Source organism: Polypterus senegalus, chromosome 8 (genome assembly GCF_016835505.1).
Source record: "Polypterus senegalus isolate Bchr_013 chromosome 8, ASM1683550v1, whole genome shotgun sequence".
In the NCBI taxonomy this organism is placed as follows: Eukaryota; Metazoa; Chordata; class Cladistia; order Polypteriformes; family Polypteridae; genus Polypterus; species Polypterus senegalus.
In genome coordinates, this window is record NC_053161.1 from 184623196 (window position 1) to 184650981 (window position 27786).

The 27786-nt window shown below is 40.0% G+C and overlaps 2 protein-coding genes across 3 annotated transcripts in view; both read right to left on the bottom strand.

Moving 5' to 3' along the window:
* LOC120534754 (zinc finger protein 436-like) overlaps positions 1–27786 on the bottom strand; it is a 115727-nt gene that overhangs the window by 18729 nt on the left and 69212 nt on the right. Inside the window, exons 4-6 of the mRNA XM_039762335.1 lie at positions 12651–12719; positions 12279–12431; positions 4167–4200 (exon numbers count right to left, since the gene is read on the bottom strand). Of these exons, the coding sequence (XP_039618269.1) occupies positions 4167–4200; positions 12279–12431; positions 12651–12719 (256 nt within the window). The remainder of the gene's footprint in view (positions 1–4166; positions 4201–12278; positions 12432–12650; positions 12720–27786) is intronic.
* On the bottom strand, positions 12041–26758 carry LOC120533557 (GDNF-inducible zinc finger protein 1-like). Of its 2 annotated transcripts, none has more exons than XM_039760501.1 (6): positions 26622–26758; positions 12811–12869; positions 12651–12719; positions 12515–12577; positions 12279–12431; positions 12041–12110 (listed from the first exon to the last, which is right to left on the bottom strand). In XM_039760501.1, exons 1-6 carry the CDS (start codon positions 26686–26688, stop codon positions 12096–12098), a joined length of 426 nt encoding a protein of 141 aa, XP_039616435.1. In that variant the 5' UTR covers positions 26689–26758; the 3' UTR covers positions 12041–12095. The 2 variants fall into 2 exon arrangements, with proteins under 2 accessions (XP_039616435.1, XP_039616436.1); XM_039760502.1 differs by lacking the exon at positions 26622–26758 and adding an exon at positions 13103–13475.

Here is a 27786-nt window from a genome sequence, read left to right on the forward strand (position 1 = left end):
CACTTGTTGATGGACGCCCTTCTTTTCGCTCACCTCCTTCCAATCTCCTTGCTCTATCTAGTTTCGTCATCTGGAAATTCAAAGAGGGTTCCTATAATCTTACATCTTTCCTCCAATTTGGCCCTCCGTTAGCCCTCCTCACATTCTCATAGTATCCCATCAGTTATCTGATAGCAGCCCAACATATCGCTCATGTCTTTATAATCTGCTGCCCTCTGTGTGCTTCCCCCTATCATCTCCTCATAATCTGAATCCTCCTCTGTCTCTTTGTCTACCTCTCCTTTTTGACAATCAGCGTTCCCTTGCCAGCATCTGTCCTTTTTAAACTCTGCCTTTCTTCTCCGTTCGGGGGTCCTCCTCTGTTTTTCTCCCCATATTGTTTCCTCACTACTAGTCTTTATCAGCAGTTCTGTGTCTGCTCTCTGCCATCCCTGTCTGTGTTTTCTGCTCCCCCTCTCACTCGTCCTGTGATGTTCACTTTTGCTGTGATTAATGGACATTCTAATGCAGCATCTGCCGGAGGGGCAAAGGGAATCTGCCGTCCCCCCGCCTCCTCCCTGTCCTCCTCTAGCAGCTCTCTGATTTTATCAGCGCTTCTTCTCTCTTTGATGCTTCGCCCAACTACATTTACGTCATCTCTAATTCTGCCTTTCTTTACTTCTGTCCTTTTTCTGCTCGTGTCTTTTGATTTATAATTATGAATACGCTCTTGCATATCTTTACACACTGCCATGTTAAATGATCCCAATTTAGACCACTCAGCACCAAGACTTCTCACTCTTTTATGTCACTTTTTGTGACAGGTCTATGTGTTTTATTTATGATGTGTGATTTTTCATCCCAAGACCTCAACGGTCACCTGATCCTCCGCCATTGCTATTCCCTGCAGTCTCAGACTCCCTGTTACAAGCTTTAGTGTTGGATTTTTACTCAAATCTGGTTTTGTTTTTCACAGAATTCGCCAGATGTTGTTTCCTGGCACTCCAGGTCTTCAGATGATTTGTTGAGAATTTCGATTAAGGATCAATATGCTTTATTATTAGTTTTAGTTATCTTAGCTATGAAAAGTCTAGGCCTGAGGCAGTTTTAAAAAGACTCCATTTATTTGGCACAAAGGCCCTGGTCTGCCTGCTTTATCACTCGCTTTGTTTTGAACTTCTGTGGCTCAAGGACGTCATGTTCTCTGAAGAAGCAAACAGGCAGATTTTAATTTAGGAACGCAGGGGCTGAGCGTCTCACCGACAAAAGACGAAACAAACTGCATGCTGGGCCTTTGTGTGTGAGTACAGGGCAGGCTGTCAAGGTAGCACATAAGACATATAAGAAATTAAATGGCATTTAGATTAATTACGGCTCATCTATACCTTAGGAAATAAAGTTACAATAAAATGCATTATGATATCTAGTTAGTCTGAGCTACATAGGGGCTTAAGAGTTGATTGTTGAAGGTGAAGGACCTTTAACTGCACTTAGACGTCCGTGAAGTTGACAGCAGCCTAGCCATGTCAGACGAGGGTACAACTTAACAGTCCAGTCCTGTCTGCATTCCATCCATCCATCTCGTATTATCCCACCCGCTATATCCTAACTACTGGGTCACGGGGGTCTGCCGGAGCCAATCCCAGCCAACACAGGGCGCAAGGCAGGACAGAAACCTTGAGAAGGGCGCACACACCCACACGGGACAATTTAGGATCGCCAATGCAACTAACCTGCATGTCTTTGGACTGTGGGAGGAAACCCACACAGACATGGGGAGAACATGCAAACTCCACGCAGGGAGGACCCGGGAAGCAAACCCCAGTCTCCTAACTGTGAAGCAGCATCGCTACCCACTGCACCACAATGCCGCATTCGTGACTCTTGTATTAGCACACATATAGATATTTAGATTACCATTTAAATTTATACGCCACTGCTTCTTTGTTTATCCTAATGATAATAAATAAAGTTACAGCAGCACACATTAGTTAGCTTAAATAATCAGTTGTTACAGGCTTGTGTTGTTCCCTTCTTTCAAAAAGCAATGAAGCTCCATGTCAAGGCTCTCTGCAGTTTGGCCCTCATCAGTGAAGCTGCTCGCTGACGCTTACTGGCACAGTCGCCTTTTATTTTAGCCTTACAGGGATGTTAGTGCAACAAGTAACCATTAATTGAATTATCAGTTAGGCAGTCCAGTTTTCATGTGGGTCCACCTGATCTCAACTTAATTGTAAGAACTGATTAACGAAAAGGCCACCGATCTTTAATGGCTGAGGTTTAGGATGTGAAAACGATTGTTATGAGAAAAGGAGCTGAATGAGGTCATCATCACGAAGAAACCCTGCACAGTAGATGATGGGAAACTAATGTGAAAAGGGGGGCATTTTATGATAAGAAATGTAATAAATCTGGGGCTCACTTCATGAACTGAGACGGCTTTATGTGCTCAGCAATTGTTGTCTGTGCTGTGCAATGAAGTCTTGAATTCTGACTGCCTTTCTGAAGACTCTGCTTATTTTTCCTGAAGATTGCTCCACAACACCTCTTGTAACCATAAACATATATATATATATAGGCGGCATGGTGGCGCAGTGGTAGCGCTGCTGCCTCGCAGTTAGGAGACCCGGGTTTGCTTCCCGGTCCTCCCTGCGTGGAGTTTGCATGTTCTCCCGTGTCTGCGTGGGTTTCCTCCGGGCGCTCCGGTTTCCTCCCACAATCCAAAGACATGCAGGTTAGGTGGATTGGCGATTCTAAATTGGCCCTAGTGTGTGCTTGGTGTGTGGGTGTGTTTGTGTGTGTCCTGCGGTGGGTTGGCACCCTGCCCGGGATTGGTTCCTGCCTTGTGCCCTGTGTTGGCTGGGATTGGCTCCAGCAGACCCCGTGACCCTGTATTCGATTCAGCGGTTAGAAAATGGATGGATGGATATATATATATATATATATATACACACTAATAAATGAACCTGCTTAATCTGTAAGAATAATACTATACACAAGACAAAGTTATATTCAAAAGAATATACAGTATATATATATACATAGTAAATAAATATATATATATATAAATATATCAATATATATCACATATATATATGGTGGCAGCCTCCCTGGCTGACGGTGATTTCAAAACCACCCGCAGGTCTCCATGGGAGATGGAGTCCTCCACAGCCTTGTTGGGGTCTCGGATGGCCGCTAGGGGAGCTTCATGGACTCAGCAGCCTGGCTGGATGAATCTTTAGCCCCACCCGGAGCGGAGGTGCAATTAGGACCAGGTGGTTAAGCACCTGGGACACTTCCGGGTGGGTTATAAAAAGGGCCAGCCACCACCACTAAAGGAGCCAGAGTTGGGAGGAAGGAGACGAAGCTTGAGAAGGAGTGGTGGTAAAGGAAGAAAGGTGGTGTTGCTCTGTGTTGGACTGATGTTTTGTGGGACTATGTTGAGCTGTGTGGCATGGGGAAAATGTGTCCCTCGGCAGAAGATAAATGAAAGTTTGTATATTTTTAAACGTGCCTCCATGTCCATCTGTGTCGGGTCAGGCGCCTATATAGCGCCTTTGTTCATAATACATATATAAATATATACATATATATATATATATATGTGTGTATTTAGCTCTACATTAATCTATTGCACCCTCTATCTACTCATTCACACCGCCTGCCTTTCCAGACTGCACTACTACTGATTCAATGACAGTGATGTCCTACAGGAATTTTGCCTGTGCTTTCAAAGCCCTGTCTTTAATCCGAGGCAGTAATGGCAGGTCTTACACTTGGAGTTAATTCTTTCACTGATGAACTTCAATGGACGCAGCACAGAGGGGTCTCAGCACAATAAACATTCAGCACACCTCCCCCTGACACACTTTCTCTCAAGCACCACACCCCCCTTCTGCAGCCTTCTGCACTCAGCTGGCCCAGGACTTTTTGTCAACCCGCCCCCTCATCTGACTCCCAGCATTCCACTGTCTTGTCCTGCCTCTGATTGGCTCCACCGATATTTCCCAGCCTAATGAACGCAGCAATCTGTTCTGTCCATCATGCCCACTTGACAGGCCGTCTCCCCACCTTACACCCATCCAGTACCTGCCATCATTATTTCCAGTCCTCAGCTAACATTCACCACATGGAGGGGGGAGGGGGGGGGGTTTGGGTTCTTGTCAGCCCCTCCCTGCATACCTGACCTTGACTTATGAAGTATTGCTGGTTTCCAGCTTGCTAAGAAAAAAATAAAAATATACAGGCACAGGCCTTTCTGTGATTTAACCCTCACTATTTTAACGTGCATCAGGATATGATGCTTATTTTCATATATGCTCATGATTCTCTTTAAATATATGCAAATCATCAACTTAAAGATTGTACTTTTCCGTATTTTATAGTCTTACCCTGCAGAAGATGAGGAGATGCCTTGAAAGCTTGAATATTGTAATCTGCTCAATTAGCCAATCAAATTTTTTCATCATTCCTCATCGTATCCAAATCATTTATATTAAATATATCTGGAACAGATCTCTCTTTTTAAGAATGAGACAGTTCTGCACTGTCCTCCATCGCCCTGAAGATGGCACTGCAGTATAAGAAATGAACTAAGTAAAGCCGGACTCCATCAGATTTTTAAAATGTGTATCGCCACCTCAACTTAGTTGTCATCACTCAGATTTTCACGACAGGCTCAGTGCAGTTTCTTATTTAGAAACGTATTTCTTTTCAGAGTATTTATCAGTTTCTTTGTCCCTGTTTCAGGCCCTTAGACCCCCAGTGTTCTCAGGGGTTCGCAGGTGAAGCCTCAGGCCTGGCAGTCTACAGCCTTTTAAAGTGACCCAATGGCTCATCTTTGGGATTCAGTTTTTAGAGGAGCCATCGTGATTGACATAAATCTCTTGTCTTAGTTCCCTGCGATATGATTTAGCACCTTCAATAAAAACTGGCAATGCATGAATATTCATTTGTGTTCCTGCTTTGAGTGTTAAATATCTAATTTACGGCGTCTTTACTGCTGTCTCTCGGTGGCTGCGCTGTACGACTCTGATGACTCGCGTTCTTCAGGCCGGCAGTTTTCAGGTCCCGCTCTGGCGCCCCCCTGTGGCTGCAGATTTTTATCCGCCACAAATTCTTCTTTTAATAGGACTCTTACATTAAGCTGTTACTGTTCTATTACGTCCTGCGTTGGGTTGGCACCCTGCCCAGGAATGGTTCCTGCCTTGTGCCCTGTGTTGGCTGGGATTGGCTCCAGCAGACCCCCGTGACCCTGTGTTTGGATTCAGCGGGTTAGAAAATGGATGGATGGATGGATGTTCTATTACGGATGTGTATTAGGGCCACGGTTAAAAAAATATAAAATATGGACACAGTGAAGAAAAAAATAAAAATAAATGTCGAGATTAAAGTCGATATGTTGACTTTATTCTTGACATTTCCACTTTATTCTCGACATTTCTACATCAAGCCGTTGTTTTTTCTCTCTCAAGTTTAACTACGGATAGAGCACAAACAAGTCTGTCTAGGAATAAACTAAACGATTAAAGGTTAGTCTGTGTATGTCATATATCATTTTAAACGTGTTTAAAGGGGGATTGCGTATATCCTGAGTTACTTTTTACGAAAGCATGCTATCGCTAAGATCACCATGAACTCCATATTGAAATCGTACATTTACTGCTGTTTCTCAAACCCCATCCTAACTAAAGTAGCACATTCAATCCTACGTAATCTAAGTTCTCCCCGACCTAGACATTAATACACTTAATGCTTCATAAACGGCCATCTTCTTGCACAGACTTTGTACTCACAGGCAGTCGTCACCGTACAGAATGTGCATTTTATGGCAACATCGCGAATATTTGGAAAACTGCGATTTATACTTGAGACTGTGTAATTTTAATGCTGAAATCCATGCATTTTTTGTGTTACATTTTATAGATGAATTGTTCACTTTGTTTAAATATTTTATACTGCTAAAAATTAAACGTAGTGCTGCTGCCTCGCAGTAAGGGGTTCAGGCCCCGGGTGTTCGTGATCGTAGTTTGAATGTTCTCCTCGTGGATTTCTCCAAGGTGCTCCGGTGTCAAAAGAGATGCAGGTTAGGTGAACTAGTAATGCTAAATTGTCTGTAGCTTGTGATTGTGTCTCTGTTTACTCCACGATAAGATAGCACCCTATCCCAGGGAAATGGATGGATGGATGGATTGCTCAAATAATTAAACATTTAAAATAAATATTTTCTGTGTTCTTCTATTCCATTCCATTCCAGTTACTGTGTGTCGCTGAGGTGTCACCTGTTGCCTGAGTGCACTCGGGTCCTAAATTGGGATCCTCATGCGGTTCGTCGTGGGGTGTGTGCGGCTATGTGCCATATCAGCGTGTGCTCCCAACCTCCTCCTTCTCCTTATAAGTTTTGAAGAATCCGTGTTTGATGCATACAACTGCTTTTACTTTCATCGAGAAGTGTAATGCGTGGATAAGTGGGAAGAAGGAAAACAGAAGGACCCGCACGGAGAGCTGGTATGTTTAACTAGTTACAGTACAATAAAGAATGCGCACCCAGAAGAACGTCCATTGAATTCTGTATTGTTGTCTCCCACCACCACCTCCAACACTTGCACATTCTCAGCTACACCGGTGGGCTGTATCTGATACCCCTTCATAAACCCTGGCACTTAGATATTTGTTACACCTGCTGTAAAGGTATTCTGCTTTGAACTAATTCAACAGTGTGACAAAACAACAGGACTAGTGGTGTATGGCCACCAGCTGACAGCAGGTATATTAGCGTGTCTGTTGAAACCTGTAACTGACCCGAGACAGCGGCCACAAAATAAGAGCCTAGCAAATCAACAAAGGCAGGTAGGCAGGCAGGCAGGCAGGCAGGCAGGTAGGTAGATAGATAGATAGATACTTTATTAACCCCAAATGGGAAATTCATATACTACAGCAGCAGCATACTGAAAAAAACTATATTAAATTAAAGAGTGAGTAACATAGTGGAAAGCAAAGAATAGAAAAGAATGCGCTCTTTCAAGTGTCATGTAGATTTTTTTTTGTACGGCATCATTTACTTATTTAGCTGATGCCTTTATCCAAGGTGACTTACAACATTCATGATAAAATTAGTTACATTTCTCTAGTTTTTCCAGTTGGAGCACAGGCAGGTCAAGTGACTTGTTTAGGGTCACACTGAGTTTCTAGAGGGATTTGAACCCTCAATCTTAACCACCACATCATACTGCCTGCAGATTTACACATAGGTTGGCCCACTGAGGTCTTTGTATCTGAGAAAGAGTAAATGTGATGTGATGTACATGCTTATTCTCTTTATTTTATCATGTCCATCCATCCACTTTTAATGGCTACTTCTTCAAAACAGGTTTGCAAGGCAATTAGAGCCTTTATCAGCAACCATCAGACACTAGACAGGAACTGGACTGGGTGCCAGCCTGTCACAAGATGAACACACACACACACACACACACACAATGCTCATTCAACATGTGTTTGGATTATGGAAAGAAACCCACATGTCCACAGGCAGAACATGCAAACTTTGTGTAGGGAATCAATGGAAGGCAAACCTTCTTGTACCATCTCACTTTCCTTTTTTTTGTCATAAGAAAAGCTGATTTTTTTAATGGAGTGCGTCTGTCATTTATATAGTGTTTGTTTCAGAAATAATACATGTCCGATTTGGAGAATATTTATAAACTTAGTCACATTTTGGTATTAGATTATGAAATCATATAACGGTGGGCTGCTGCCCTGCCCAGGGTTTGTTTCCTGCCTTTTGCCCTTTGTTGGCTGGGATTGGCTCCAGCAGACCCCCGTGATGATATAATGGTTTGGATAATGGATGGATGGATGATATCATGTTTACTTTGTAATATTTTTCACAACCATCTCCATCCCACCAAAGGCCTATATATAACATATAATGTTATTCCAAATCAACTGCTTTTTAATTTACCGATAATGCATTTTGTATGTGAGTTCGGTGGCGTCGTTAACTAAGTAGTACTTGTTTATTCGTAAAGGCTGCTGTACAAAGAATTATCTCATAGGTTACGTATACACGCCACATATTGATCGTGAATCGCCAAGCTTAATCGTTTTCAGAAACTGCAGCCCAAATTGAGAAACAGAACTGACGTCCATGTAAACTAAGCACAGCATAACAAACCCCTACTGTACTTACAGTAAATATGTTTTCTTCAGTAAGTAATGTTAATGTTAGTTCTGTTAGGAGTCCTTGAATTGGATATTCCAGTAATTTAATCAAGTCCAGTTATCATCGTAAGACATTTAGCATTTTCATATGGCATTTCAAATTCTTAAGTAAGATATTTACATTTTTTCACATTTTGGTACATTTTATAGTTATGTTTAAGAGTTCACATTTCCACCTTGTGTTCAAACCCACATACACATATTTCAAACTTTTGTTTTCTTTCAATGGGCGGCACGGTGGCGCAGTGGTAGCGCTGCTGCCTTGCAGTTAGGAGACCCGGGTTCACTTCAGTTTGCATGTTCTCCCCGTGTCTGTGTGGGTTTCCTCCCACAATCCAAAGACATGCAGGTTAGGTGGATTGGCAATTTTAAAATTGGCCCTACTGTGTGCTTGGTGTGTTTGTGTGTGTCCTGCAGTGGGTTGGCACCCTGCCCGGGATTAGTTCCTGTGTTGGCTGGGATTGGCTCCAGCAGACCCCCATGACCCTGAGTTTGGATCTACTGCAGCTGTAAAGTTTGATCTCTCTGATGTGAAACTTGTCTATAATCGAGTCTTTAGAGGACGAGGTGTCTCCCAGGATGCCCCGACTGTAACTGAGGAACAAAAGGTATGTGATAATAGAGATCAGATTGGAGCCATTTAGTTTTATTTTATTTGTAAAGCTAAATCTGAAGTTAAAGTAAACTGCAGGGCAGAGTGGTGGCTCTGAGGCTAAGGATCTGTGCTGGTATCCAGAAGGTTACTGGTTCGAATCCCATACTCTGCTGGGCCCTTGAGCAAGACCCTTAACCTGCACTTGCACCAGGCGTTCTGTGCAATGGCTGACCCTGCGCTCTGACCCCAAGAGGTATGCGAAAACTAACAAATTCCTAATACATGAAATTGTATAAAGCGAAATAAAGAACAAAAAAACTGGTACTGTACCTACATACCAATTTAATGCTCCTTTAAAGAGAAAAAAAGAACATAATGTCTTTTTAAAAATGTTGTCTGAAACCATCATCGCAGTGCTTATGAACAGAACAGCTTCTTGATGATATGCCAGGGCGATTCAATTAGATCCTACAGGAGATTGCCTTGCAATTTATATTTAAATTTACAATATAATGTGCATAGCCTGATATAAAGCATTGACACATATCCTTTTTTTGAAGTGTTATTTTACAAGGCAGTTATGTTTTTAACAAATATGTTTTTATTATGTACTTAATATACTTATGAATTACTTACAGTAGCATTAATGTTTTTATTTTGTCTCACAGATTGACCAAGGTGTTGTCTTGCTCATGGATCATTCAACACTGTCCAATTACATTCCCTCCTATGGACACAAACTTTCACTTTTCAATTTCTGCAGAAATCAAAATACCACCACAATACGAAAATCTGGCCATCTTCAGAAGCTCTGTGACAAAATGAAGTTAAGGATGGAAGACAATGAAAGTGAAGAGACACCTCAACATTCTCAATCCCGTTCCCGACCAAAGCTAAAAACACGCACCACAGAGTTAGGGTGGATACACAGTAACAAGGGGGGAAACTAAACAGGTCAGAGCAAAACAAGGCGGGGGCACACCATGCCAATCAGTGCTGGATTCACTGAAATCCTGAAAGAGGCAAGGGGTCTTTTTGTCCCTGATGGTGTCTAAAACTAAGGGCATGAATCTGAATTCATATTTGATATCTGGGACTTCAAACAAACTTCACTTGATCATCACATCACAATTGTTTTAATATATGACACCGTCAAACTACAAAAACAAAGGAGCAGTCAGATGTTGAAGCCAGAACTAGTGATCTTGAGGACGGTGGTGATTCCAGGCCGACTACTACGGAGGATTGTGACCCTCAGGACATGCCTGATGATTTTATAGTTTCTGATCATGATGCTCCAACATTGATGGACTGAAACCCAGAAGTCTACATGACCATCATCATCAAGCCCTTCAGTGAGAACCCTAAATCCAAAGAGGACTGTTTGATTTATGTTAGGTAGATTGCCCAGAGGGGACTGGGTGGTCTCTTTGTCTGGAATCCCTACAGATTTTTTTTTTTTTCTCCAGCCTCTGGAGTTTTTTTTTGTTTTTTCTGTCCACCCTGGCCATTGGACCTTACTCTTATTCTATGTTAATTAATGTTGACTTATGTTTATTTTTTTATTGTGTCTTCTATTTTTCTATTCATCATTTTGTAAAGCACTTTTGTATGAAAATGTGCTATATAAATAAATGTTGTTGTTGTTGATCAAAACCAAGTTTGTCCAAATCACACACTCAGCACAGATCAATATGACATCCATTATCAGATGATGGAGGAAAGTGAAATTGTTTACCAAATACATGCTGATGCTTCTGTAGATAATGTGTCTGATCCTGGGGAGTATTCCAGAAAGCAGGTTATGTGACATACCCGGGTAAGTTTAAGGGTAAGTTAGTGGATAACCTCAACTTTCGGTTCCAAAAACGGAGGTAACTTTCTGGGTATGTATGTAACCATAGCAGCTTACTCTCTGAAGATAACCTGCCACCGAGCAGGTTATGTTCCAGGGTAAGTTTGTTTCAGAAGGTTATTGAGCATGGCGTGCCTTTTTGATGACGATCCTGTGGACTTGGAAGCACAAATTATCCGAGGTTTTTTCCGCCGGGAGAGAGTAATAAGACCGCGTATTGATGTCTTTTCATTTCCAGATGATTTTTTAAAAGAGCGTTATCGGTTTTCAAAAGAATCGTTAATCTACTTGACCCATCTCTTGGCACCGCATATTGCACATGTCACAAACCGCGGGTCTTCGCTTAGCACTTCGGTTTTTGGCCTCCGGGCATTTTTTGTATAATGTGGGCGATGCAGACATTGTGGGAAAGGCAACTGTGTGTAGAGCCGTTCGCACAGTATGTCTGGCACTGAAACACTTCTTACACACGTTTGTACAGTTCCCTGGCCATAAACCTCTGCGTGTAATTAAAGAGGAATTCCACAGAGTGGCAGGTTTGTCCTTTGTAGTAAAATTCATGACACATATTTAATATGTAGTCATACTATTTATATCTATAGATGTATTCATCCTGCACACACACTTGATACTTCCCTATATGACTTTCTATTTCAGGGTTTCCAAATGTAATTGGGTGCATTGACGGCACCCACATTCCTATTAAAGCTCCTTCAATGAATGAGGGAGACTATGTTAATAGGAAATCTATTCATAGTATCAATGTGCAGGTAAGAACTGGATTTTGTGTCCTTAATTTTTTGCCTTGTTAAAATCAGTAAACTCATTACAGTTTTCCACTTTTCAACCACAGGTAATATGTGAGGCAACCCACATTATTACTAATGTTGAGGCAAAATGGCCAGGATCTGTGCACAATGCCAGAATTTTCCGCGAGTCATCATTATGCCAGACATTTCAGCAGGGTATGTTTCGCTTTATGAAATATTGTTTTTTTTCCTTTGCACTATATTTGTGTTGTACACTTGAATCATTACAGGACAGTACAATGGTTACTTGCTGGGGGACAGAGGATACCCTTGTCTGCCCTGCTTAATGACACCCTACCCTGAAGCTGATCCTGGACCACAGACACGCTTCAACCTGGCTCACAGCCGAACACGGGCCAAGGTGGAGATGACCATAGGGATCCTCAAGTCTAGGTTTCAGTGTCTGCATGGGCTCCGGGTCAGTCCAGAGAGGGCATGCGACATCATAGTGGCTTGTGTTGTGCTTCACAACATTACCACTATAAGAGATGAGAGCCACCCTCCTTGTATTGAAGAAGATGGCCCAGAGGAACCCCTACAGATTTTTCCATACAGCAGAGATGGAAGACTTTTGAGAGACAGGATTTCTCAGAATTACTTTTATTAAATTGTGTGCACTGGTCTGCGGTGTGGTTCATTTCTTTATTTCCTGAAAAACAATGAAAATGAAATAAAATGTGTTTTTTGTATTACATTGCTTTATATTTATATATATATATATATATATATATATATATATATATATATATATACACACATACACACACACACACACACGTTTAACATGCAACAGATTAATAATCACACAAGTTCTCACCTTAAGGCGATGCTCCAGTAATTCTATTTCTAATGTTGCTTTTTTTATGGATAGTCTTTTCGCCTCCATTTGAAGCTGTATAAGGTCCATCTCCATGTCACTTTTTCTTATTTGTTTTTGAAGATGGACCTTATACAGCTCCTTTGCTGGCAACTAGGAAGCCAAAAATAATTAAATGAATGAGATTCTGTCAGACAATAACATTAAAATATGGACAAATGCATATAAATTCTTACACTGCTTAGATCGTGCACTGAGGTTGAAGGACCGTCATCTGTGGGCAAATCCCCAGGTATGTACTGTGAAAGGACAATGACAGTTTGTTACTCTAATGTAAAAATGGGGCATGCATTATAATGGTATGCATCATACCTCAGTGGATCCACCAGCATTGTCCACTTCTGTCACAGCAGATGTGGTCTCTTCATCGTCATCTTCAACCTATAGAGGAAATATGCAAGTATACATTATCTGGTAAAAAGAAAAAAAATATCTAAAAGCAACTAAAGGTACCTGACAACAAAACACTTACAGCTGTGACAGACTGTGTCCTTTCTGTAGGGTCCAATAATACAATCCCTCTATCAGTATCTATAGGAAAATACAACCCATTAAATTCTCAATATTATCAAAGAAAAACCAAAAATGCAGGAAAAAAACATGTCACAGTAATACAACTAAGCACACAGTAGCCTACACAACATATGCAGTTCAATAAAGTCAGCCTGCATAAAAACATTAAGCATGTTGAAGAAGCCTTTAAGTGACAGAGATAGTAATTTATTAAGTCATATAATGAAAACAAATCATAGTGGTAAACTTACATTTCACCATGCTACTTGTGGTGCATGGTGTGTGTGACGAAGTGCCCCCTGGAATGCCAGCAACCACTGGTCGCCCTTTATTAAGGGACAGAGCCAGCTCCTCAGATGGGGTGAGGGGAGGTGGTGGTGGGCCCCCGCCAGTTAGACGGGCTTCAGCTTGCTTTCTATTAGCTACATGACAGACAGAATATACTAAATCGTGTTTAATCAATAGTTCAGTGATCGTGTAATCAACTATTACCTTTTTGCAGTATGTTTTTATGTTTCATTTTGACTTGGCTCAAAGTTCTTCTGCATCCAGACGGATTACACCTTATTAAATAAGAAACCATATATTCCTAGTCAATACACATTGTTATTTTAACCTAAAGAAATGAATTGCAGGAAAAGTGAATGCATTCAAAGTGATTTAACAGTGAAAAGGGTGCGGAAGGGGTGTTTCATTATTTTACAGTATAATAAAAGGGAGGCGATGTCAATTTTGCAATTTAATACACTCACGCATTTACTCTGTCCGTTATTTTTTGCCAAGCCAACTCTCTTTCTTTAGCCGATGCAGCCGTATTACTTTTTTCCATTATGATAGGCTTGAATTCTTCAAACGCCTGCATTAACACCTCCAACTCCACCTCTGTGAAATATGCCGCTCGCTTTTTTTCTCCTTGATCTTCCATTTGGACTCGTGAAATCGGCGATCCATTGAAAACGTCTTTATGTATGCACGGTGCACGCGCATTAACTCTGGGTAACCAGTAGGAGGTTGATTGAACTTACTCTTCTCAGGTGTTTTGGAACCGACATACTCATGGTATGCGGGTTTGGGGTAAATCAACCCAGAGGTTATGATTTACCAAATGGTAAGTTAACCAAGCTTTCTGGAATACCCCCCTGAAATGACATTTGACCCAAGTACAGATCTTCAAGATCACCTAAATGACACAGAAATATACGAGGCTGAATCCAATGAGAACATGAAACAGTTAAAAATAATAACTATACGCTATGCACACAGCCTCAGTGACATGACTGAATCCTTTTCTGGCCCAGACCACGTGACACTGGACAGGTTAACTCTTTAGAGGCTGGTTGTGGATCAGGGCTTGTTAGAGACGTGTGCAGTTCTTTTTGGGAGGAATCCTATGATCGGTGCACAACTGGAACAACTTTCAAAGTACCATTCATCAGACATGAGTTTAAGGTTGACACTTTGAAAGCTATTGCCCACATTTTCTGGAGAGGACACAAAGATTGCAAATTCATTTTAATCAAACTTGTACTTCCCTTTCTGGAGGAGGTTCTATTTGGAAAGGTTTACAGCAACCTAATTGAAAACGTTTTGCGGTTTATAAGTGTCCAAGAGCAAGAAATCCTCAAACAAGCTTTGAAAGATTTCTCCTCTGTTGAGCTCGATGACATTTTAGATGTTCGAGATAATTATGAGTGTAGAAAAAGGGCTTCCAGAAGTTCTCAGGGAGATTGCATATAAAGAACTTGTACAGAAGCCAATGTTTGTGACAGACAGCTGGAGGGACATTATCCAGCATCACATTGCACTTAATTATGACCAGTTGACCAAAATGTACACTGATCTTAAACGAACATCCAAAAAAGTGTCAAAAATGTTGAAATTCCCAGTGATAATGACACCAAAACAGAAAGAGATTGAGCATCATCTTAGAAGGTATATCAGGGAAGTAGATAAAGTAAAAAGTTTTTGAGGTTTTGTACAGGGTCAGATTTGATTGTGTCAGAAAACATCACTATCACCTTTGTGCCGATGTCTTCTTCTACAAGGTGGCCAATAGGACACACATGTGAGATGATCCTGCAGCTATCTGACAATTATGACAATTTTCCAGACTTTCGTGCTGAATTCAATGATGTCCTAGAGAATCACATTTGGGTGATGGACATTATGTAGACACCCAATTATTCTGTGGTAAAACCTTTGCCAATCAAGCAGTTTGAATAGAGTTTACACATAAGGAACTTGTGCAGAACTGAATTAGGATCGGACAACCAAAGTATACATAGATTTAAGTCAAAAGAATGTCAAAAATAAAAGTCTTGGTTATTAAAATTCCTAGACAGAGTATAACAACAAAACAAAATGAGATTGAGCGTAAGTTCAGAAGTTACACCAAGAAATAATATAAAGAAAACCTTGTTTTGCAGAGGTTCAGATGTGAATTTGGCAGATAATGCTACTGTTGTGTTTAAATGTGTTTTCACTGCACTGAGTATGTTGGACATGTCGGCTGATCCTTCAGCGAGAAGATAACGATTCAAAGTACTCAGAGTTTCCTTCTGTGTTTTATACCAACGTAAGAAATGGTCTTTGTGTAAATAAAGTGGATACTCTTCATCTATTCCAGCGGTTCTCAACTTTCGTATTTCGCGCCCCTCCTTTTCTATCTGGAATAATTGTGCGCCCCCTGCATAATATAAGATAGATAAGAATAACCCACAATACAACTAACAAAGCTATTATACTCGTGCAGTGTCGCGATAGCCTTTCATTTTTACTTCCATAAGATTTGCATGTGCTCGGCTAACTTCAATGAAATATTTGCAATTTTTTTTTTTTTTTATAAATTGCTTTAATAACTGTTAAAATGACTTGTGTGGTTTTTGGTAGTAATTGTAATCCCCAAAACAAAAAATAAATTATTTATTCTTATTTATTTTTTATGCAAAAAAAGATTAAATATGTTTTAATCTTTAAAAATCTCGAAAACGAGGACACCGATGAAGTCAATCTGTGCGAGACAAACGTATTTTTGTCTGACAAATATTATACTGCTGTTAGTTGTATCGTGAGAATAACTCAATACGCAGTAAATTATTGAACTCAATTTGGCAATATTGGCTACGCTGCCAACGTGGTGCAGTCGCGTCACATTATCACCTGATCTATGCCTTAGAAATGTTTTATTTTAATTTTAGTTATAATGCATTCATTGTGATTATATGCTTTTAAATTTAAATTTGAAATACAATTTTGATGTCTTGTTCATTTATTCGACACCCCCCTTTTAAAGCTGCAGTGCCCCCCAGTTTGAGACCCGCTGATCTATTCTGTTATTAGACTTCTGTCAAACGTTTGACTTTTTGTAAAGTTGTGAAAATGTTCAAGTGCTGCATACTAAGACATCCACATACTACTTGGGGGGCTGCGTGCCCCTTCCTCATTGTTCACCTTTATTAAAGTTTACATTGTTTTATTGACTTTCAGTAATTAAATAGCAATTATCCTGCTAAATCATGCCAAACATATATTGCACAGTTATAAGTGTTGCTTTTTCATTTTTTTGTGAATGCTCAGCATCAATAACATTTAATACTCTGTGACTCTGTAATCCAAGTTTGTGAAATAAACATTCACACTATGTTCTAAATCTTGTGATTAAAGTTTTGAAGTGTACTGAATATTCTGAACCAGGCACAGTGCAGAGTACGTCTGTTAATTTGACTTTATTGTTCATCTTATACTGTAGAACTAAACTGCATTCACTGCACTGCGGAAATTGTGATGCTGTTATCAGAAAAGACTGACTGTTCAAAGGCTAATACTGTTTTATAATTTATATTCAATGTTCGTGAACAGTTTGTATTTCTGATGGTATATTACCTGAACACGAATAAATACTTTGTTAAAACACATTGTTCTTTCCATCTCATGCACATTCTTCAGTCATCTAACCACTGGTATATTCTGGTGTCACCAAATCATACATTAAATGTTATTCAAGGGCCAGATGTTTATTGTCAATACTCACCAAAGACACAATACTGAACTTATTATCAGATTTAACAAACATACTACAGACAACTATTTCTCATTTCAGTGTAAACATTACCATAAATAACTAATTCTCTAGGTGTTGAAAGTGGTGGAAACATTCAGTGTCATTAGTAAGAGTATTGCTAACATGAATTGTGCATTAAAAACCTTCAGACTTAACCAGTGGCCAGTGTATGTGTGCACAAAATGAAAATATTCAGTAAATAAAGAATAGTTGTGAGTCAAGATGGATGTCCTTTATTACATCAGGCTGACGGAGCGGCCACGTGCTCTTGTTTAATACATCATGACAGACTAGCATATCTGAACAGTGCAGCATCTTTGATGAATTTGGTTCATTTACGTCACTACAGTCAAGGGAGTATTTCAGTTACACCAATGAGAATACAGAGAAAAGGTATAATCTGTAAACATTCCTAGAGCGTAACATTATCTAAAGGTGCAAAATAGTTAAACAGATTGAAAATCTTCAGATTGGCAAATATCTGATTCATTAAACAGGACTTCTTATATGTAAATTATTATCAGAGGACAAAATAAAAAGCTAACATGTCATATGATAAGTCTATATAGTAATGTGCTGGGTATAAATTATTCATGTTAAAAAGGCAGGCATAGTTTCAAGCACTTTACAGATTTATGCAGTAACTTTTCCTTCACAGTGTCCATATGCATGTCATTAGAGAGATCATCTTCTTTAATAATTGAGCTCTGCTCCATTTTATGTCAACACTGATACATGTACGAGAGTGTGACGAGTCAGATATCTCATTCAGTATTTCATTTCTCAACAAGGTGTACAGTTCAGCAGCAGAAAAGGCATCTGTAGGAGCTTCCAACCCTCTTCCTCCATCAGAAGAAAGCGGAGCTCAAAAACTGTCTCATCACAGGGGTACTGGCTTTTTGGTGTGCACTCCCCCTTACACAAAGCCAGCTCCTCCATGTCCACTTCCACCATACATCTCAGGAACACTGTGCATCAAAACAGGTCGACCTCCAGTGACACCATGGCCTGTCCTAGGTCTGAGCTTGTGAAAAGTCCATGTTTTCTCAACCTCATTGAGTTCAGACGGCACAAAATAAATAAGAAACAGTTCAATGTTTTACTCATAAACAAGACAACACTGACTACTATTGTTATTGACATACTCTGGATTGTTGGACACAGATTACGTCTAATTCTAGACTAAAGAAAACTGCTTCGCATTGCAATGAGATCAGGCTAGGCTTAATCCAAATCCTTGAAACCGGCCCATTATGTTATAAATGAACATGTTATATGGTTCAATCAGCACAGATGAATGGCAGCATGGTTACAGGATATGAAGGAATATTTCAGACAAAATAAAATAACTACCTAAATAAATAAATTTTGAATTGTAACAACAAATAAACAAAAACACAATATAGGACAGCAGAAAAGGTCAGACTGAGACTTGGTTTCCTTGGTGACCAGGACGCTCACGTCAAGGACTTCACCCACCAAGCCTCCTGACTCCTGCTGCCTTCACGGCCTGTCATCCTTCAACTGGTCACTCCAGCTCCTTGTTCGCTCAGCTGGAGTGACCGCTTCCTTCTGCCCCCACCGAGTTTTGGCCAAACACCCTTCTCGGGGCTCACCTTCCAACTGCCTACCTGTGAGCCTGCACTCTCTCTCTCTCGCCACACTGCTTCCTGTTCTCCAGCAACCTCCATCTTTCTTTGTCTCTCTTTCTCTTTTCTTTTTCTTCTCTTAGCCGACTCTCGCTTCTATTTATCCAGAGGGCGAGGCAGCTGTGGCAAATCAGCAGCTCCAGGAACACTCATGGATGTGGACAGTTTCCTTCCTTTGCACTTAGGTGAGAAACGCCCACATCGCGAATCACCCCGAGAACCGCTTCAGCCACACAACCACCACAGCCCCTCACAAAGCCGATAGCTCGGTGATTATTTATTTAAAAGTGGCCCTTTTCACATGAGCTGTGGACCCGCTATACTGCACAGCATAAATACTCAAATGTGTCATGCTGTACAATTTTGTTGCTCATTTTTTTCTTCATGAATTTTATGTTACGTGTGGTGTCACTGAAATACATAAATGAAGAAATAATTGCAAATATAAAGAAATAAGGTACAAAAACACATTTTGGAATACAATCAATTATTTATGCTCACATACAATTGTGTTTATATTTATTCATTTTCATTTTTTTATTTAAGAATATTACCTGAACAAGGCTGAGGAAGCAGAACTGTATTAGGCTTTTATCCAAGAAATCGGCATCCGTCATCGTGAAGGGTTGTGAACAAGTTAATCCAAAACTGCACACTTTGCTTCCTCAAGATTCCCCTCCACGATTCAATTCGCTGATTTGCGGTGCTGCGCCCATAAATGAAACTCCTTTCACCTGCAAAACTGCAATCGTGATTTCTTTGCAAAAACATAAGCATTTGTTCCACATGCCTGTTTTCCTCTGTCTGCACGTAGTCGCTGCGGGCATCGTCTCAACCGCGAAACTGTCGAGATAAAGTAATCTGCAACTACTTTCGGGTCATTATTAGTGGTATACGCCTCCAACCATAAAACATAGCGGCTGAAGCCATCGATGCAGCCGTGAATTGCAATACCATTCAGTTTATCGTAAGAGTCCATATGCCACAGTGCATTTGGACCTCGGGTGTGATAGTGCCGTCTTCTCAGCCGTCGTGCCCGCCTAAGCGCCACTCCTTCGGGGTCAATCAGCTTGATCAACTGTCTCACCACGTCTTGTGTTACAACATACCCTCTTTGGATTGCTCACAGATGTAACCTGTGATATCCCTGCATTTGTCCGTTACTGGCAATTTAGCTTCTCAAACAAGAAGCCACTTCATCTACATCTGTATGATTCCTCCGTCTAAAGAAATTAACTTTTAGGCACAGTCTCTTCAAACTCCTTATGCTAATTCTGATTCTGTGCTCATGGGCTAAAAGAGCTGGAGTTTCTGGATTACTGAAACCACTTCTAAAATACATTTGTATTAAGGCTTCCGTTAACTCCATTTTTATATGTTTTCTTCTCCTTCCCACTCGACATAAACGGCGAGAATAAAGTGGAAATGTCGAGAATAAAGTCAACATGTCGACTTTATTCTTGACATTAAATTTTTTTTTCCCCTCACCGTGGCCCTAATACTCTGCCATACAATTCGTTGTGCAGCACGTGGATCACTTGATCCAATCAATGCTCACCTTGGAGTGTCCCGTGTGTGTCTGTGTGCCGGTGACTGATCTGCGCCGTGTCTCTCAGCCTCTCTGATGTGCTCCGGATTGACACCTTTGAATGTTTGGTGCAGCAGAGCAAATTCAACCTGATTTACCACAGTGGGTTTGTTATCACCTTATTCAATGGAGGGGTTCATGAACGTCAAATGGCAATGAATAAAAGATGAAATAATGTAAATGCATGAGCTGCCTTACGCAATTAGTCATTGCGATTCTAAGTGGGGATGATTCCTGAACAGATCTCTTATGCGATCCTTCCAGAGCATCTATCAAAATTATTTAGTTCAAATTGGTTATTAAGATTTCACTCCTGATCATTTTTTTTATTATTATTAATTTTAACAACTTTTTAATTTAGATCGAACTCGGGCTAGCACTGTGCACAGAATTTGAAAAGCAACCACGTTAGTCAGTTGAGCCACAATCAGCTGTGATGGCGTCTTTTCTTCCTTGCGAACTCGTTACTTTTGTGCTCCACATAATATTGTGAAGTATTAATAAATGAAATATTTCAGTACTTCATCAAATAACAACATCTGTGATTTAAGGATTTCATCTTTTCTTTCTCAAATGTGCTTACCTATATTATGGCAAAGTACAGGGTTAAACTTTTATTTTCCATCTACTCCATTTGAATTAACTCAGACCAAAGAAAACATTTAAGGATAAATAACAAGGCTCGTTTTCAATTTGTTTTTTTTTTTTTAACCTACAGCATTAGGGCTGCGGAAACCGAAATGTCGGGAAATTCAATGTGATCTCAAAAAAGATAAGGGTTAATTATACAATGCATCCGGAAAGTATTCACAGCGCATCACTTTTTCCACATTTTGTTATGTTACAGCCTTATTCCAAAATGGATTAAATTCATTTTTTTTCCTCAGAATTCTACACACAACACCCCATAATGACAACATCAAAAAAAGTTTACTTGAGATTTTTGCAAATTTATTAAAAATAAAAATTGAGAAATCACATGTCCATAAGTATTCACAGCCTTTGCTCAATACTTTGTCGATGCACCTTTGGCAGCAATTACAGCCTCAAGTCTTTTTGAATATGATGCCACAAGCTTGGCACACCTATCGTTGGCCAGTTTCGTCCATTCCTCTTTGCAGTGCCTCTCAAGCTCCATCAGGTTGGATGGGAAGCGTCGGTGCACAGCCATTTTAAGATCTCTCCAGAGATGTTCAATCGGATTCAAGTCTGGGCTCTGGCTGGGCCACTCAAGGACATTCACAGAGTTGTCCTGAAGCCACTCCTTTGATATCTTGGCTGTGTACTTAGGGTTGTTGTCCTGCTGAAAGATCAACCGTCGCCCCAGTCTGAGGTCAAGAGCACTCTGGAGCAGGTTTTCATCCAGGATGTCTCTGTACATTGCTGCAGTCATCTTTCCCTTTATCCTTTGACTAGTCTCCCAGTTCCTGCTGCTGAAAAACATCCCCACAGCCTGATGCTGCCACCACCATGCTTCACTGTAGGGATGGTATTGTCCTGGTGATGAGCGGTGCCTGGTTTCCTCCAAACGTGACGCCTGGCATTCACACCAAAGAGTTCAATCTTTGTCTCATCAGACCAGAGAATTTTGTTTCTCATGGTCTGAGAGTCCTTCAGCTGCCTTTTTGCAAACTCCAGGTGGGCTGCCATGTGCCTTTTACTAAGGAGTGGCTTCTGTCTGGCCACTCTATAATACAGGCCTGATTGGTGGATTGCTGCAGAGATGGTTGTCCTTCTGGAAGGTTCTCCTCTCTCCACAGGGGACATCTGGAGCTCTGACAGAGTGACCATTGGGTTCTTGGTCACCTCCCTGACTAATGCCCTTCTCCCCCGATCGCTCAGTTTAGATGGCCGGACAGCTCTAGGAAGAGTCCTGGTGGTTTTGAACTTCTTCCACTTACGGATGATGGAGGCCACTGTGCTCATTGGGACCTTCAAAGCAGCAGAAATTTTTCTGTAACCTTCGCCAGATTTGTTCCAGAAGACAATCTTATCTCAGAGGTCTACAGACAATTCCTTTGACTTCTTCCTTGGTTTCTGCTCTGACATGAACTGTCAACTGCGGGACCTTCTATAGACAGGTGTATGTCTTTGCAAATCATGTCCAATCACCTGAATTTACCACAGGTGGACTCCAATTAAGCTGCAGAAACATCTCAAGGATGATCAGGGGAAACAGGATGCACCTGAGCTCAGTTTTGAGCTTCATGACAAAGGCTGTGAATAATTATGTACATGTACTTTCTAATTTTTTTATTTTTAATAAATTTGCAAAAATCTCAAGTAAACTTTTTTCACGTCATTATGGGGTGTTCTGTGTAGAATTCTGAGGAAAAAATTAATTTACAGTAATCCCTCCTCGATCGCGGGGGTTGCGTTCCAGAACCCCCCGCAATTGATGAAAATCTGCGAAGTAGAAACCACGTTTGTGTAGTTATTTTTACATATTTTAAGCACTTATAAACTCTCCCACACTGTTAACATTAGTAGGGCCCTCTAGACATGAAATAACACCCTTTAGTCAAAAGTTTAAACTGTGCTCCATGACAAAACAGAGATGACAGTTCTTTCTCACAATTAAAATAATGTAAATATATATATCTTTTCTTCAAAGGAGTGTCTGCATCAGGAGAAGAGAATTTAAGAGAAAGCGCGAGCGCTCGCAAAGAAAAGCAAACAATCAAAAAATCAATACGTGTGCTTTTAAGTTTGCCGAAGCACTGCAATAAAGCGGCATTTTTTAGAAGAGCGTGCGTATCTTCTAAGCAAACAGCCTCTGTGCAAACAGCCCCTCTGCTCACACCCCCTCCGTCAGGCGCAGAGAATGTCAGAGAGGGTGAGAGAGAGGCAGAGACAAGCAAACAATCAAGCACCGCGTGGGAAGCATATCTTATAGCATTGAGGAGTTTTAGTTAATATGTAATACATGGTCTGATTGGGTAGCTTCTAAGCCATCCGCCAATAGTGTCCCTTGTATGAAATCAACTGGGCAAACAAACTGAGGAAGCATGTACCATAAATTAAAAGACCAATTGTCCGCATAAATCCGCGAACCAGGGACAAATCTGTGATATATATTTAGATATGCTTACATTTAAAATCCGCAATTGAGTGAAGCTGCGAAAGTCGAAGCGCGATTACGAGGGATTACTGTAATTCACAACATAATTAGGTGCGGCCCAACCTTCCCTCGGTAACTCGATTTGCTTTCTATCGGTAGACAATGGAATTTTTTGTTAAATGGGGGAATAGTATAGAGAGAGAGAGAGAAAAAAAAATTCAGAAGAGGAGGACCAAAGTCCCAAACCCCTGATGTCCTCAATGAAAGACAATTGTAACACAATTGAGCCACCTAATCAGGGTACTTAATGAGCTCCACATAACTGAACTACAACTACTGCTCTTAGAGCAGTAGATAAAGGCAATATATTTTGTTTGACATATGTACATTAAAGGGGTGAATGCCGGTTCCTCCGACAGGAGAGGTTTTCTCAGTGTTATTCAATGTTTTTACATTTAGTTTACTATTACGCTGTGCATTCTATGGTGTAATTAACTATATTTGTGCTTACAAATCTTAAAATAATATATTTACATAAAGTTTGTATGGTCTGGAATGGATTAATTGTATTTACATACAATCCCATGGGGGGAAATTACTTCAGGTCACGACTAAATCGGGTTATGACCAGAGTTTTGGAACGAATTACGGTCGTGACCAGAGGTTCCACTGTATCAATTTACACTTCAGACACTGGCAGCCGCTGACGACCCCTCTTTTTGTTGCCAGTCTATAGTAGCAAAAAACTAAAAGCAATAGAATTTAACAGACGTCATTGAACTTGATCATGAGTTTGTGTTTGAGTTGTGTAACGTTAATGCGAATAGCCAGGAGGTGTCACTATACAGGTGAATGTCAAATGCTTCGACACAAATGATTCAAATGTTTCTATGCTTCGTGAGGCTTCACTCTGCCCATCACTAGGCAATTCAAGCCCTGCTGATCCAATAAGCTACTCATGATATGCGGTGTCAGCGAGCTTTCCTATCAAACATGTCAGTAGTCGTCACTCATAGCGCGACAAGACAGCCTGGTGATAATCATTAATTTTGAATTAATTACCCCACAAACACAAGCCAAACCTTCTCTGCCAATGCAGCTTGGTTTTGTTTATATCAACTGTTTAATTTTTAAGCATACTTTAAGTGCTTGGTGGCTACAAACAGATGGGTAATGTTCATACTGAGGTTGAACTTGCAGCTTGGGGTGACCTTAGTGGTTTCGATTGCCCTCTGCTTCTGTAGAGACTTCATAGAGCAAGAAATGGCGCTGTATGTTGTACACAATTTTTATGATTTTCATCATTTGGAATGTTCTAAATTATGTGTTTGTATGAGGACACCTGATTAAAAATTCAATTGCAATTAATCTCTCTGTTCAAATTTGTAATTGAAAGTCACGATGTATTAATTGCAATTTGTCATATTTCCTTCAAGCAAATTAATATTTTTCTTTAAAGCAGAAATAACACAGGGATTAGTTTCTAATACAAAACAGTTTTAATAATCAGTTGCCTATGTATATTAAATTATTTTGGTTTCTTTATTGAACAGTTTTGTGTAACAGAAACAAATGAATGAACAGTAAAACACTAATTAGTGAATGGCTCAAAGTAGGATTAATTAATTAATTAAAATTACTTTTGAGCCACACAACAATGCAAATTAGTTGGAACTTTGGTTATGTCAATAATTCTGTCTTTAAAATGATATGAAGATGAAAAATAAAACATTATTGTGTTTCTGCCCATTTATTTAGCCAGTTGCTTAAGAAGACTTCAGTTTATTTCCACCAATTGTTTAAGTGTTGATATCACAGAAACAAAAACAAAAGTTCACAAGCGACCAGTGCTGGGAAACGTTACTTAAATTAAATTCATTACATTGCTCATTACTTACAAAATCCTAATCTCTTCCAGTTCAGTGCATTTCTTTTCTTCACTTGTCTTGATGGGGGGAAAAAACAAAGGGTCGGAGTAAAGCTGTATGCACACTGCATGTGCTGCCATGATGTGATTTAACTGATTGGTTACTTCACTGCATTTCTCAGTTTTCTATCTGTGCTTTGCTTGGAGTTCGTGATGGACAACACGTTACCTCTGGAAGGACAGTATCTCACATCCCAGTCCAAAAGGTGAGATGGAATCCTCGTCTCTCAGCAGTCTTGGCCGAGTACTTCAAGCTTAGTGCATTGAGCCCATTGTCTGAAAGGCCGTAGCGGCGCCCACAGGTGGGTTGTCTGCAGTGTGTGAGTTGGGGTTTGGCTGAATGTGGAGATGTCAGCTCAGATGTTCTCTTCTACATCGATGCCCAGTGCACTAGAGATGAGTTTAGGCTCCACCGCACACACTGCTTTGTCAATTTTGTTCTCGGGTTGGTTGGTTCAGCATTTTTTGTATCTTTTAGTTATTAATTTTCCTAAAAGCAATTGCTTGTGTAAACTTAGTGTCATATTTTGGAGTACAGATGCTAATTAATGTGACTCTCCACAGATGGCAGGCACTCTCAGGGAATGGTGGATGCTGTACAGGTAAGTCAGCTCTCTCAAAACCTTTCTAATTTTATTCTATTTATTTGACATTTATATTATTTGGTAATTCTCAATGTTAAATAAGTTATGTGCCAACTGAGTTCTTATATACAGTTTTGTATGTTTTATTATCAAAAGCAAACAAACAAAAACAAAATTAAAAAAAAAAAAAGCATTTCTTCATTTAGTGCACTGCCACAGTGTTAAAACATAATTTGCCGTATATTTTTGGATTTAAATTGTTATTTTACATTTTATTTTATTGATTTTGTATTAATAGTTTGTGTTTATAATTATCAGTAATTGATTTGATTTATTATTTAATAAGTATTGGTGAGAAGCCGTTTGTATGACACTCTGTTCATTATTTTGTTTCTGGAAAAGGAAAAAGAATATAAACTTCTATTTCTCCTCCATGTTGATTTGTTTTTGACACAACACTAAGTAGCATGGATTTGTGTCAGTTACATGTGCTTACTGTCCAAGCAGCAGTGAACCTCACTCTTTAGTCAGGACAGTTCAGTTGTACTTCTCTCCTGAGGAAATTCTGGTGTATCTCTGAAGTGTACTGCTCTGACAGATTTGTTTGCCACATTCCATAGAGCGATATGGCTTCTCTTTGAGATTCACTTCTTAACAATAGTTTAGTTTGCTTACTTTTCAGGACACGAGTGAACCTCACTCTTGAGTCCTGAAGGGTTCTTGTTTTTCTGGACTAATTTGTGAACTGCTACTGTTTTTATTCTGGTGTGAACTCTAGTATGGTTCTTCAGACTGCTTATATGTGAAAAATGTTTACCACATTCATTACAGCAATATGGCTTCTCCCCAGTGTGAACTCTTGTGTGTCTCTGAAGACTGCCAAACTCTGAAAACTGTTTACCACATTCATTACAGCAATATGGCTTCTCTCCAGTGTGAAGTCTTGTGTGTCTCTGAAGACTGCCCATCTCTGAAAACTGTTTATCACATTGATTACAACAATATGGCTTCTCTCCTGTGTGAACTTTCGTGTGTCTCTGAAGAGCACTCCTGTTAGAGAATTCTCTGCCACATTCCACACAGCAGTGATCTTTCTTTCCTGGGTAAAATTTAAAACAAAAAGGAAAAAAAAAAGCGCTTATTTTCAATTTGCTGCCTTATTATCAACATTAACTCACATTAAATACATGATGGCTGAAATTAGGAACAACCTTTGATCAGCATAAGTAATTATAAAACTTTTGTTGTATTTGGAATGCACACTTAATTTGTTAATTTTATTTTTTCTATTACAACTTCTCACCAGGGCCACATGTATAAAACTTCCTTATGCTCGGCCACATATATAAAAGCTGTTTCTTATGCAAAGGTTAGGATTTATAAAACTAGAACTTGCTATTTAAATTGGCTCAAAGTTCCCTCATGTTTTGAGCATTTGTAAGTCCCATGCAGACTTTATTTGTGTTCGCATTTTAGCAACTCCAGGTGGATAAACGAAGAACTGAATAGAAAATATCATTTCATTACACATTTCACATTCTGATGTTTGACAGGCTACACAAGAAGTGAGTTTTGATGTATCACAATGACATTTTGGCTCATGATGATGACTTAGCTGATTTAGACTCCCTACTGCCATCCTCTTTGAAGTGTATGCTAAACTGCAGCCTTCATTACAGAGACCACCATGCAGAAATCACACAATCCCTTTTCTCTTACAGGTCTTAACAGCTGTGGGTTATTCGGCAATGGCAGCTTTTCAGTGTGAATTGCCCGACGGGTGAGAAATCTCTCAGTCACCCTGAGCCATGTAATGCCATCTGTATGGGATGGTATACTTAAGATGGTAGAGAGATACATGCAATATCGTTGATGTGCAAGTCATGATCAAAATGAAATATGCAGCAACGTCTGCTGTCTTCAGCAGTGGTGGTTTTACTTGGCCAACAAGTCCCTTTGTAATTACTGAGCTCAGCAGTGTGTTCTTTCTTGTTATTCATATCCCAGACACTTTGAATTGGATAATCTTAAGGTTTTCTGATGTCTCTAATGATTTCATTATTATT

Bases quoted from the DNA above. Each gene is read 5' to 3' on its own strand.
- LOC120533557 (XM_039760501.1), bottom strand. From the start codon at position 26,688: ATGGGCAGTCTTCAGAGACACACAAGACTTCACACTGGAGAGAAGCCA. The intron at 12,870-26,621 runs GTAAACAGTTTT...ATTTTCCTATAG, and splicing joins ATATTGCTGTAATGAATGTG to ATACTGATAGAGGGATTGTA. The intron at 12,720-12,810 runs GTAAGTGTTTTG...TTTCCTCTATAG, and splicing joins GGACACAGTCTGTCACAGCT to GTTGAAGATGACGATGAAGA.